The sequence below is a fragment of the Haliotis rufescens genome, unplaced genomic scaffold (genome assembly GCF_023055435.1).
Source record: "Haliotis rufescens isolate VD_foot unplaced genomic scaffold, xgHalRufe1.0.p SCAF_5, whole genome shotgun sequence".
NCBI classification, from domain to species: Eukaryota; Metazoa; Mollusca; class Gastropoda; order Lepetellida; family Haliotidae; genus Haliotis; species Haliotis rufescens.
This window is the reverse complement of record NW_025964223.1, coordinates 44,323,554-44,336,577: the sequence shown is the minus strand read 5'-3', so window position 1 is coordinate 44,336,577 and position 13,024 is coordinate 44,323,554. Positions and strand designations below refer to the sequence as shown.

At 38.8% G+C, this 13,024-nt stretch overlaps 1 protein-coding gene across 1 annotated transcript; it reads left to right on the top strand.

The window, feature by feature from the left end:
* The first annotated feature begins 793 nt into the window (after nt 1-793).
* On the top strand, nt 794-10,889 carry LOC124139992. The gene is made up of 8 exons (XM_048384306.1): nt 794-797; nt 1,250-1,564; nt 4,860-5,225; nt 6,702-6,746; nt 8,032-8,094; nt 8,438-8,500; nt 8,857-8,938; nt 9,209-10,889. Exons 1-8 carry the CDS (start codon nt 794-796, stop codon nt 9,390-9,392), a joined length of 1,122 nt encoding a protein of 373 aa, XP_048240263.1. The 3' UTR covers nt 9,393-10,889.
* Nucleotides 10,890-13,024: the final 2,135 nt, after the last annotated feature.

The window sequence follows — 13,024 nt, the reverse complement described above, 5'->3', positions numbered from 1 at the left end:
TACTTCCCTGTATATTATAATATATTTCAGATGCAATTTAAAGCACATCGGGACGTGCGGAATTATACAGTATGATTGAACACATTTTACTTTGTTTTGGGTAAAGATGCCATACATATGCAAAATCAAGCATTATTTTCGGAGGGATTATTTGACGAAGAACTTGAAATCATACGCGCATTCTGATTAGTTTGTCGTATTTTCGCACATAGCATTCATCGATAGGGGGACGAGCCTTCTTGCAGGTCACGGAAAGAGGCGAGTGGTGACGAATGACACAGTGTATATATTCTAGGGGACATACGCACATGGAACAATAATTTCAGTTTCCAGTGGCGTTATCTGTAGCTATCATGTTGGATCGTGTTCATTTTGATTGATCATGATGCTGCAGGGAATGTTCGTTCTTCAAACCCGTGTTTGCTAAGGTACACACATTAGATCTAATTTATAATTCAGATTAGAAGAAATTGTATTCATGGGAGTATAGTCAACTTCGGATATAACGAACCAGGATAAAGAATATAATCTGGTAATCATCTTAACAGATTATTTCTTTTATCTATTCTAGATGGACGTTGTTGTTCGTGTGAATATGAACCATCGAGTATGTTGAACGTGATGACCGCTACCTTGTAGTTCATGAAGTCCAACGTTAACTGTGTGTTAATTTTAGAACATGCAATACTCTTCAATATAGCATATATCCTGCTATACATTGACAGTAACGATCAAGAACTAACGTTTAAAATTACCACTTATCATACAGAAACGAGTGCTTTAACTTACTAATATGTGTAGATTTGTATTCATTGCTGTTCGGCCAGTTGAGGCTTCAAGACATCACCTTGCTCTGTAGTGATACTCACTCCTCCTCGTTCCCTGGAAATGTTGACTTGCTCCAGACCCTTCCTTTTCCTCACATGGATGAGGGAAACGAGGTGTAGCCTTCTTTATTGTGTGACATCTTGCCCGACAATATGCTAATATTATCGATAACCAAGCTCGGTTACAGTAGTGTCAATCTTGCATATGTACATAAATATGGTATCCACATACTATGCCCGATCCTTACATTTTCCCAAAAAGTTACTTAAACATTTATGAAATGTCTGATTGTATATAATCGAAAACATTGTGTTTTGGACAATATTGACAGCGATATTATAATCATAAATACTATTTTCAAACAAATTTCATCTCACAGTATGTGTTCACACATGCATGTTGTGACGTGTCCTCCATGTAGGTGCAACAAAGACCAGTAAAGCATGCTGGGGTTCCCGTGGCCTCTCTTGTATTCATCATGACATCAGATGCAACAGCAACCAGCAGATCGCCATCTATGATGCGTACTACACTGGCAATACAGAGTGCGGTGCTGCTCTCACTAGTTGCACAGTGAACCTGGACAATGTGACAGAACGTGGACATCACAGGTTCAACAACACCGAGCTGGTCTCCCTCTACAACCACTGCTCAACAGAGACTCAGTGTGTGTATCGTGCCACACGGCGTAGTGCAGGTCTTACATTCTCTGTTGTCAGATATCTGTGTACTGAAAGTAAGTGTTTATTGTTAGTATTGGCTGAATAACTGGACTTTAGTTGTTACTGTTGTTTTCGGGAAAAGATGTAATTATACGTAAACGTGATCGGAAGGTTGTGGTACCATCTTGTGAAATAATCTAGAAGTTATATTGTCCTCGACAATTTACAAACGGCATGTGGTATTGTTTCCATTCTTTGCAACAACTTATATTTATTGCTCGTGCACTGAAAACTGGATGTTCCACTCCTTTCGGTAACTACGTGACATAGCACAAACTAGATGACAAATGTAAAACTCTTCTTCGAGTATATCTGGATAGGTTTGTGAAATCAACATCCCCTGATTACTAACTTGTCACTGAGTGGAGCAGAGTGCAGATGGGTTGCGATGTCTCTGTCTGAGAGTAACCGCCTTTGGCACAGAACGGAGGACATTTTCTAAGGATAGCGTGTCCTGTGTCACGTGGTTATCATCACTTTCAGAATCAAATGAGGATATTATACATAATTACAACGAAAAGATTATCCACTTGTATGTTATTGATGTGTGGCCATGCATACACAACTGATACTTAAACAGACATGGCATTGGTCAAGTGGACGACAGACCCATTTTAAATCAGGAATGGAGAGTTAATAGAATATTCCCCTACTTACATTTTCAGCTGACATTTCGTCACACCATATAGCTGGAATATTGCTGAGTGCAGCGTTGAACAACAGACCGTCACTTGGTATGATTCGGCTGAATGGTGGTTTCCCTGTGGCTTTAATTGCGTTCTGAATGGTATGACTTCTCTTGAAAACTAGGCTTGTGACTACACTATCAAGAATGTGTCAAACAAGAAAGTGCCTGGCCATAGCTCCATGCATGTGTGCAGTGTCTCACACAATGTCTTTAAAGAATCCTAAAAGAGAGCTTTGTGCACTGTCATTCAAGGAAAAAACAATTCGCCATATATAGGAGCCTACCAATGAGGTTTGTCTCTGGGCGAAGAAAAGCTGAATGTTGCGATCATTGTAAAGCTGGATTGACCTAAAATGCATTCAGCCCGGGTGTACTAAAGACGCTGTCCTTCATTTTTTAATAAATTTATGTTAATGCCACTGTTTCTTTGTATTCGTTTTTTTCTACTGTAGGTGCCCTCACATGGATGAGGGAAACGAGGTGTAGCCTTCTTTATTGTGTGACATCTTGCCCGACAATATGCTAATATTATCGATAACCAAGCTCGGTTACAGTAGTGTCAATCTTGCATATGTACATAAATATGGTATCCACATACTATGCCCGATCCTTACATTTTCCCAAAAAGTTACTTAAACATTTATGAAATGTCTGATTGTATATAATCGAAAACATTGTGTTTTGGACAATATTGACAGCGATATTATAATCATAAATACTATTTTCAAACAAATTTCATCTCACAGTATGTGTTCACACATGCATGTTGTGACGTGTCCTCCATGTAGGTGCAACAAAGACCAGTAAAGCATGCTGGGGTTCCCGTGGCCTCTCTTGTATTCATCATGACATCAGATGCAACAGCAACCAGCAGATCGCCATCTATGATGCGTACTACACTGGCAATACAGAGTGCGGTGCTGCTCTCACTAGTTGCACAGTGAACCTGGACAATGTGACAGAACGTGGACATCACAGGTTCAACAACACCGAGCTGGTCTCCCTCTACAACCACTGCTCAACAGAGACTCAGTGTGTGTATCGTGCCACACGGCGTAGTGCAGGTCTTACATTCTCTGTTGTCAGATATCTGTGTACTGAAAGTAAGTGTTTATTGTTAGTATTGGCTGAATAACTGGACTTTAGTTGTTACTGTTGTTTTCGGGAAAAGATGTAATTATACGTAAACGTGATCGGAAGGTTGTGGTACCATCTTGTGAAATAATCTAGAAGTTATATTGTCCTCGACAATTTACAAACGGCATGTGGTATTGTTTCCATTCTTTGCAACAACTTATATTTATTGCTCGTGCACTGAAAACTGGATGTTCCACTCCTTTCGGTAACTACGTGACATAGCACAAACTAGATGACAAATGTAAAACTCTTCTTCGAGTATATCTGGATAGGTTTGTGAAATCAACATCCCCTGATTACTAACTTGTCACTGAGTGGAGCAGAGTGCAGATGGGTTGCGATGTCTCTGTCTGAGAGTAACCGCCTTTGGCACAGAACGGAGGACATTTTCTAAGGATAGCGTGTCCTGTGTCACGTGGTTATCATCACTTTCAGAATCAAATGAGGATATTATACATAATTACAACGAAAAGATTATCCACTTGTATGTTATTGATGTGTGGCCATGCATACACAACTGATACTTAAACAGACATGGCATTGGTCAAGTGGACGACAGACCCATTTTAAATCAGGAATGGAGAGTTAATAGAATATTCCCCTACTTACATTTTCAGCTGACATTTCGTCACACCATATAGCTGGAATATTGCTGAGTGCAGCGTTGAACAACAGACCGTCACTTGGTATGATTCGGCTGAATGGTGGTTTCCCTGTGGCTTTAATTGCGTTCTGAATGGTATGACTTCTCTTGAAAACTAGGCTTGTGACTACACTATCAAGAATGTGTCAAACAAGAAAGTGCCTGGCCATAGCTCCATGCATGTGTGCAGTGTCTCACACAATGTCTTTAAAGAATCCTAAAAGAGAGCTTTGTGCACTGTCATTCAAGGAAAAAACAATTCGCCATATATAGGAGCCTACCAATGAGGTTTGTCTCTGGGCGAAGAAAAGCTGAATGTTGCGATCATTGTAAAGCTGGATTGACCTAAAATGCATTCAGCCCGGGTGTACTAAAGACGCTGTCCTTCATTTTTTAATAAATTTATGTTAATGCCACTGTTTCTTTGTATTCGTTTTTTTCTACTGTAGGTGCCCTCATTTCTGCCTTATAACAGAGGGCATGTCTCACAGGTTTAACCATAATTGGTATTTGCTGGCCTAACCCAGAATGGTCCTTGTTATACTTCAGCTCACATTATAATAATAAACAAGCTCTTTGTTTCTTGGAAGCCTTTCAATTCCTTTATATAATATTGTGTCCAAAGAATAGTTCTAAAGTAAAGTGTTTTGTGGGCATAAGGCATAGGACATAAAGTCATACTAGTCGTATTAGAAAGGTTGAAAATTTCATCCGACAGTCATGAATTGTTCTTAACTATGTTAGTCTTCTCTGGGCATGATAACGAAGATGATTAGGATATGGTACCTTCAAGACACTCATGTTTATCTTAACGGTTGTAATGATTGAAACTATGTTGCAGAAGGTGATTTATTGAACATCAGTGGAGGTGTTGCAGAGGGATTGTCGCAAGTCTCACTCACCCACGGAGACCAAAGGATACCTAATTCTACACCACAAACTGACAATTATACCTGCAGCTTCAAGTCTAATGTCGCTGCTACAAGCATATCAGTGTATGCTCTTGACGCGCGGTCAGGACGAGGAACTCCAGGGCAATGCTTCTCAAAATTATCTGTCCTACCTGGGGATGTCATCACAACGAATAATTGTTCATCTGTCTTCCAACCGTTTGAGAGACTCAACGTAAGAGCGGAACTCCCGACATTTCTATACTTCATTGATATTCCCAGATCATCATTAACCTTAATTTGGCTTCTGATTAATGGTAAGAATGAGAAGTGTATGTGTATATGCTATTGTGCAGAAAATACAGCTCGTAGTATCTATATAATTTCAATATGCTTCCTGTAGGAGGGTACACACAAACCCAGATATTGTATTTACATTAATAGCTTCAAAAGTAGACTATGAAATTCTCAGTTCTGATGCAATCAAATCAAAAGTCAGTGTGTATTTCGATTGACCAGATTTATTTGTCACTGTGACAGTGTTGTTTTTGTGTCCAGCTATTATTTCACAATTTACATCTATTAAACAAATACACGAGACTGGTCAAACAGTTCTAAGCCTGACTAACTTTCAACTATGGGCCATAACAAACTGAAGTAGGCAATTTAGGAAATTTCTTTAGTAGTTCATTGCAAGTGTATTTGGTCTGTTCAGGCCGTTTGTATATCAGTGACAGCCACATGTACGTGATAGGAGTCTAAATGGACATAATAATGGAAAAGAACGAGTACCGGGCAGTCATCAAGTTTTTTGCTTTAGAGAAAAGTACTCCCCAAGAAATTCATGACCGCATGTCACAAGTGAATTGGGATAAGTACCCTAGCTATTCCACTGTTAAACGTTGGGCAGCTATGTTTAAGGCTGGGGGAACAAGCCTGGATGGTGATCAATGAAGATTCAATCAAGGAGATAGAATAGCGTATACTGTCAGATAGATACAACCTTTACTCAACTTGAGGAAAACACATGTCTAAGCCATGTCCACATAATTCTCAGGGTTTGTAGAAACTTCATTATTATATATTTTATTTGTTACACTTGTTACAAGCAAAAGCGAAGTTAACCTTTTTTGGTTGAGTTTGCTTTTCATGTTACGCGAGCATTAAAACAACCAATCTTCATTCCCAAATACCACAGTTAGCATTTTTTGGATGGTCACGTGGTCGCCCTCTGTTCGGTGTCCTCCCACTGTTAGAACTTAGATCGACACTGCAACCTATGCGATATATGGCACACACAAACTTTCCCTCTTCATGATCACAACCAACTATACTGTATATATATGATACTGACCAACTCGAATTGTTGGGGATGACAGTACGCTACATTTGCAAGCCATCAGCCTGACGACATATTGTTCGGCTTCGGTCCTTAAGTTAGAGTTGGCATTTCTGAATGAACAATGATTATTTCTTCTCGGGTATAATTTGTAAAAAAATGTTGAACATTATAAGAACACATTAAGTAATCACTTACCGTTATATTCGAGGAAAACAGTACTCCAATGGCCGAGCTTGTGCTTGTGCCGCGTGATCTGCTCGAGCAGAAGCGGACGAAACACAGCGCCCTCTTGGAAAAGCTTTCAATTTAGAGTTGTTTCCCTTGAATATAATTTCCAAAATATTACCCAATGGTGTAACACCGTTAGGCCAACGTTAGAAATCCGACCGCGGCAGTACCTACGTTGGGCCAACGTCTGAATGCTAACTGGGACGTGTGTGTCATATTGCAGCATCCGACCCTTTTGATGTGAAGTGTGAACAAGCAGCAAGCGCAGGTAGGCAGATGTAAAATTCAGATTTTGATTGTATAAGTGTACATATACATGTACTTATTGTATATGTACATAATGCGTAATGTGCTAATGTCAGGTTCAACATTTGTGTCTGAATATCCAAAGTGTGTTTGTGATCAAACAGGTACAAGTACAGGAACAAGAGCCTGTCATGTCTCCTCAACAAAAGACAGCAGTCGTGTGACAACAAGTAATACATGTGTTTGGATGAGACAATTAATGGTTTTCTTTTGGGTAGTTCATTGCAGTTCTTAAGATCATAAAATATATCTACAATGAGCTTAAAGCAATAGCAGCCTCGCATTGAAACCATAAGGCTACACACGCCTGTTTAAGTATGACAAAAATCGGAGGCACCATACATCTTCAGCCCAGTCTCTTGAAATGATAAATTCCGCAATGGCTAATTGACAATTATTATTCTAATATCAAGAACTTCCTCGAAAGGAAAACTTACACCTGTTACCTGTCGGCTTTGGTATTCCCTAGGGCTTGTAATTGATATTTATTTGGTTGTCAAAACCGATACATTCTGTCTGTAAGAGCAGCATTTACGTGCAGATTGTGTTGCATTTCAAATACTCGCTCCTCCATGGTATGTTTCACCATGTAATGTAGAGCTTGTAGTATCATATTATGAATGCACCCTTCTGAAGTAATGGGTAAAACATGCAGAGCATAGCAAGGCTGAATTAAACATATTAGGTTCCTTTTCATTAATGGGTGACTCATATGTGTATATCCGTACAGTTAAAAAGTCATGAAAAATCGTAAATATGTTTCTCCCACTCTATGGAAAACGTTTGAATTCAAACGAATGTTATAGGTTTCTTCTGAATTACATTTACCAAAATGCTTTTCGTTCTCTTGTCACGCAGTACATATTGTACGTAAAATTGACAGCGTTTATTAAAGTTCTTGCTCCTGTGAAGGTTTAAAATAAATCATAAGCCTGACCCAGAGTCCATTTCGATCTCATCATAACCTCGAGGAAAGTTTTCTGGCGATTGTGTTCTAGACAGGTTCCTCGCCAGCTTGGAAATGAGTACAATTTCACCATGTACATTTACTGGAACAGGGGATATTCCACTGAGACCATTCCCACGCATAGCTTTAATCATTGTCAATGAGATGTCAACAAGTGTTTGAGATTGTATGAAAAGTTTATTATATACATTGCATTACATAGTTTTGGTGTGTTTCATCGTTCGATTATACTCATTGTGGATCATGAATAACACATACACGTTTATCCACTTTCTAACAGGGGGATTCACCACCGAGTCCACTAATAGTACATCTCCTATATCCACCTCCCGACAATTCCCAGGTATGCATTATTCATTGCAGAATTTCTTATGTAATTGTTCAAAAGACAAATACGTACCTTCCTCCACAGGAATCTCGTCATAAACTCCAGTTTGTTTGTTTCACTGTCGCTTACCATGTTTTTATATCCGTATGGTACATAAGTTGTTATGGTGATACAACAGCATATACAGCCTGAATCATAATCAATGCGATGTGACAAAATGAGTCTTAAATAGTATGAATTTGTGATTAACTATTTGCTTTGAGTTTTCCAAATTTACGATTATATGTCGAAATCTATATATTTGTGTCTTGGTTTTACTGTTTGAATAGAAGAAAACGTTTGTCAACTTTTTTGACAGGGGAATTCAACACTGCGCCAGATAAGGACAGATATCCGATATCCATCTCTTCACAATTCCCAGGTATGGATTATTCATTTCATTATTCACCATTTCATGTACAATTGTTCAAAATAGTACAAACGGTTACCTTCTGGTGTTAATGGGTGGCAATAATGGAGCTTACTAATACATATTAAGATATGCACATTCAGTATTGTTCACAATGTTTGGACAAGTTTTGTTGGTATTTGTACTTGTTAAGCAAAAATATGTAACTGCTGGTCGTTTGCTTGCATCCATTTATAATCACGTATTGTCCATGGTTAATGGAAGTTTGTCAAATGTACTGTTTTGTTTTCAAATGTTAGTTTAATTGAATGGCAATTAAGAATGTTCTAGTTCTTGTTGAGTACACACTGGTTATTTTCTTGTTCAAGCTGGTGTGTTTGTGGGAGGCGTGGCTGTCGGAGTGGTTATCGTCATCCTGGTCTGTCTTGCAGTGTACGTCCTCGTTGTCAGGTATATTTAAAAGCACATTCACTATCTACCTTTTTGGGCTCATTTAGTGAAGGAATATACTTTGAAAAGACAGTAATAACGTCCATCTCAGTTGTGATATGAGTGAGGGAGTGGGTGACTTTACTATTTAGAAATCCTTCCTGCCACAGTAGAGGACACCACGCATGGGATTTACCTATTTATTCATGTGGGGAATCGCAATGGGAAACTGACGTCCTTTAGTGATTGTCTTAAAGATTGATTCAAATGTCAGATCCCGTGTCCTTGCAGACGCCGGTATGATCTTACCCCGAAGAAACAAGGAGACACCCCAGCTTCTATTGAACACCCCAGCTACTCCGGTATGTCAGCTGGGGGTGATGTCAACAACTATGACATTATTGAACAGACTTCCGGGTTTCAAGGGGATACTGCACATGATGTGGCGGCTACTCCAGATTACCAGAACCTTTGATTTAAAACTTTTGTACCTATTTTATCAGAGGTAAATGTAACACAGACATGATTAAATTATATGATAACCATGTTATATCATAATTATCCGTGTTATTTTGAAAGTAGTATCTGTCCCAGGCGTGATACCGAGAGAAACGTAGTTCTGTGTGTCCTTTCTATTTCACACATACGCACACACACAAAAAAACCTGCAGGAGGTATTTTTTTCTTCTAAATTGTACCTTTAACGCATTGACGCGCCTTTCACTACTAAGCCCACCTTTTTTGCAACTACTTGCTTAAAACATCCCTGCGGTCACAATCTATACGTGTACTGTATATAAATTATGGTGTAGGCTTTTCGCAGTTCCTACAATTCGTCTTTTTTCCATTTATTTTTCTGAACAGTTTGTATCCTATTAATGCTTGAAATAAATACCGACATTACGCTTCAGCATTACACTTTTGTCAAGGACGATGACATTGTTTTTAATTTCAGAGCGAGGAGGAAGACTGCTGTGTTATATGATCTATACATTTTCTGACACTGTATTTGCTACCCTCACTATGTAATGCTTGTAACCAAATCACTCGACTTTGCATGACAAATGTGGAATCATGCTGTTCAAGTCAGAGGAGGTAGAGGCGTTTAGAGCTGAGCTTTTGATATTAATATCCCAAAAGAAATCAGCAAAATTTACTGAACATCCACTTCGGCTGTCGGCGATTATCTGTAACATAACATCCGCGTAATGTTCGTCATACACATGTTTGCAAATCACACGTCTCTCACATACGTTATCAGTGAAGCAGGAAGGGGAATTGTAATTGTGATTCACAGTTACAGCCATGTACACGTGACAATAACACTGACACAGTTATCGTAGTTCCAACAGACGAGGAAAATAGAAACATTGGCTTGTCAGATATGTTTGTAGTTGTACAATGTACACAGTGTAAAACGAAATCCGATATCTCAACAGGGAAAATGGTAATGCGGTAGTTCAACTGAATTGGACAAGCAACCAAGGAATGAATATGATTATAACATTAGTTTGTTATATATGTTGTGGTAGGATATTTAATAATAGTTCATCATCATCTTTTGTCATGTTTTCTGGTGCATTTTTGGTTAGTTGATTTCAACCAATTTTATGATGTAGCATGGGTTGCATGGGGATCTTCACGGGTTATTTGATATCAGTTACAGGATGAATTCATTGGTCTCGCTGTTAAATTGCAATTCACACACATAGAATATTAGTATCCTTTTTGATGTCAGTTACTAAAATGCTGTGTGTTTGATAAGATAATACCACTTTAATTGCTTAACATCGATATCAGTGGATTCACGGGTACAAGAGTAAAATTGATGCCAGCGTGGGACTGGGACGTAACTGTACAATGAACAGTTAACCATAGGAAGTAGTTCTGTAAGCTAATTTGTATATAGTTAAATCCTGCACGAGCTTTTTGTCATGCCTTATCATATAATAAATTACTATTTCTTTATCTAGCCCTTAGGTTATTATTATTTTCACATTATACTAAAGGTTACCTAGGCTACATCTTCTACAGAGTTACGAACCTACAGAAGACGCTATGATCCTAAAGATTTACCTTCATAGAGGTTTTGATTGAACAAATTAAATATATACGTGTCTTTGATGGTGTTTAAATAAAGAGACAAACCACAGTATATACAGTTATAGCATTTAAGCGAGCACTACTCTTTGGATATTGCACATTAATAAAAAAGGGTCTCATATTCAACTCATACTTGGGTAGCCTAGTTGTTAAAGCGATCGCTCGTCAGGCCGAAGAACCGGGCTCGATGCCCGACATGGGTACAATGTGTGAAGCCAATTTTTGGTGTCCCCCTCCGCGATATTGCTGGAATATTGGTAAAGGCGGCGTAAAACCATTACTCACTCACACAACTCATACTTATGTCGCCATCATCTAACTACATGTACACTCATTTGTAACGATCTGTGTAAAGACCCCATACAATTGATATATCATAATATATAATTCACATAACCTTTCTTAATCAAACGCCGTGTTACTTCCCTGTAACTTGAACTTGATGGAAAGCTGTCGTGTTCATCGTTCATTGTGTTGTGTTATTGCTGCATTGCTCGCACAACACAGCTCTGTGTACAACAAAGTATTGCCCCTCAGTGTGTGACGGAATTACCTGCGGGTTACTGTTAATATATTCTGCATGTAGTAGGATGAGCAAACGCTCGTGGATCACTCAACAATCATTAATATATTTATGGTATCAGTATATACGACTGCAGTATTGATTTCGTCAGGTAACCATGGATGGATTTGTTCATAAATATGCCAATACAGCTTCATAAGAGAAGAAGAACCTGAAGACTGACAATGCATTATGTTCAGCCAGTGATATCCCACAGTGTAATGACCATGACTGAGACAATCTGAAGGCACACAACACTTCACGTGATCATGTTATGACCCTACCGATGGTATAGCACATCCGCTAGACACTTATTCCACCAGTGAACCAGCTGGGAGACACGATTCAAGCACCAACTCATCAGCATCTGTTACCGAATGCGATTATGGTCACGTTGAGGACAAACCATTCCAACTGACCAGTGACTATAATACAACAGCCTCAGTTTCCAAACCCGGGCACACAGGTGGACGTGTTGGAGAATATGGCTATGGTTACAATCTGTTTTCAAAAGACGACATGGGAATCATTCCAGAATGACTACGACACTGCTGCGTCTGAGACAAAATCAGTAGCACAACTAAGTAGAATCGACAAGCACATTGGCGAAGACAACTTCGATCACTTCTCTAGGGGAATCATCGACTCGGACACACTTAGTTCACCTTATGACACTGCAGGAAATATGAGAGATTCTTCTGGTGACTATACCTTTGCTAGACCAACACAATAGACATGTTCATCAAAGTGGAATCCTTTATGTTTGAAAAATTGTGGTATCAGATCGAAGTTATGCTAACAACAAGCCTAGAAATAAATGATTGACAATAAATCATCAAAAGAAGTTTCTCAAATGACAAAACCAGATAATGGAAAATATTTAAGAAATGGACACGAATTACAGTAATGTGCTATCACTGCCTACACAGTGGTGAGGGAGTTCTTGAAATTTATATATCATGAATTACGATGATTTCAAGAGAACTATTGTGAGCATTATGTAATAACCTTATTACTAGGTATGAACAATGTACATGTGCATCTCAACTCGCTTACCACCACGCTTTGTCAGTAAGAAACCAATATGTGTTTAGTATAGGATTATGTTATATTTAATTACGATTTATATAGTAATATATTGCTCAGTGAATATAATCTTTACATTGTCAATGTAAGTGATCTGCCCTAGCGGAAGTTCAGTACCTCATGCTTGACGTAACAGGCGATTCAAGTGGGGATCGGTGGCTCTGTGAAACGGCTGATTATTTATCCCGACAGCTTGGGACGTTATTTATGCCATACTGGTTTGCTTGACCCGGACACTATCCACATGCCGTCAGAATATTGCTGACTGTTGGAATGTATGTTGAAAAAAAGTAAATATAGAGTGTGTCTTGTCTTTGATATGTGCTATGTGTAATCAAAACCACATATAAGCACTA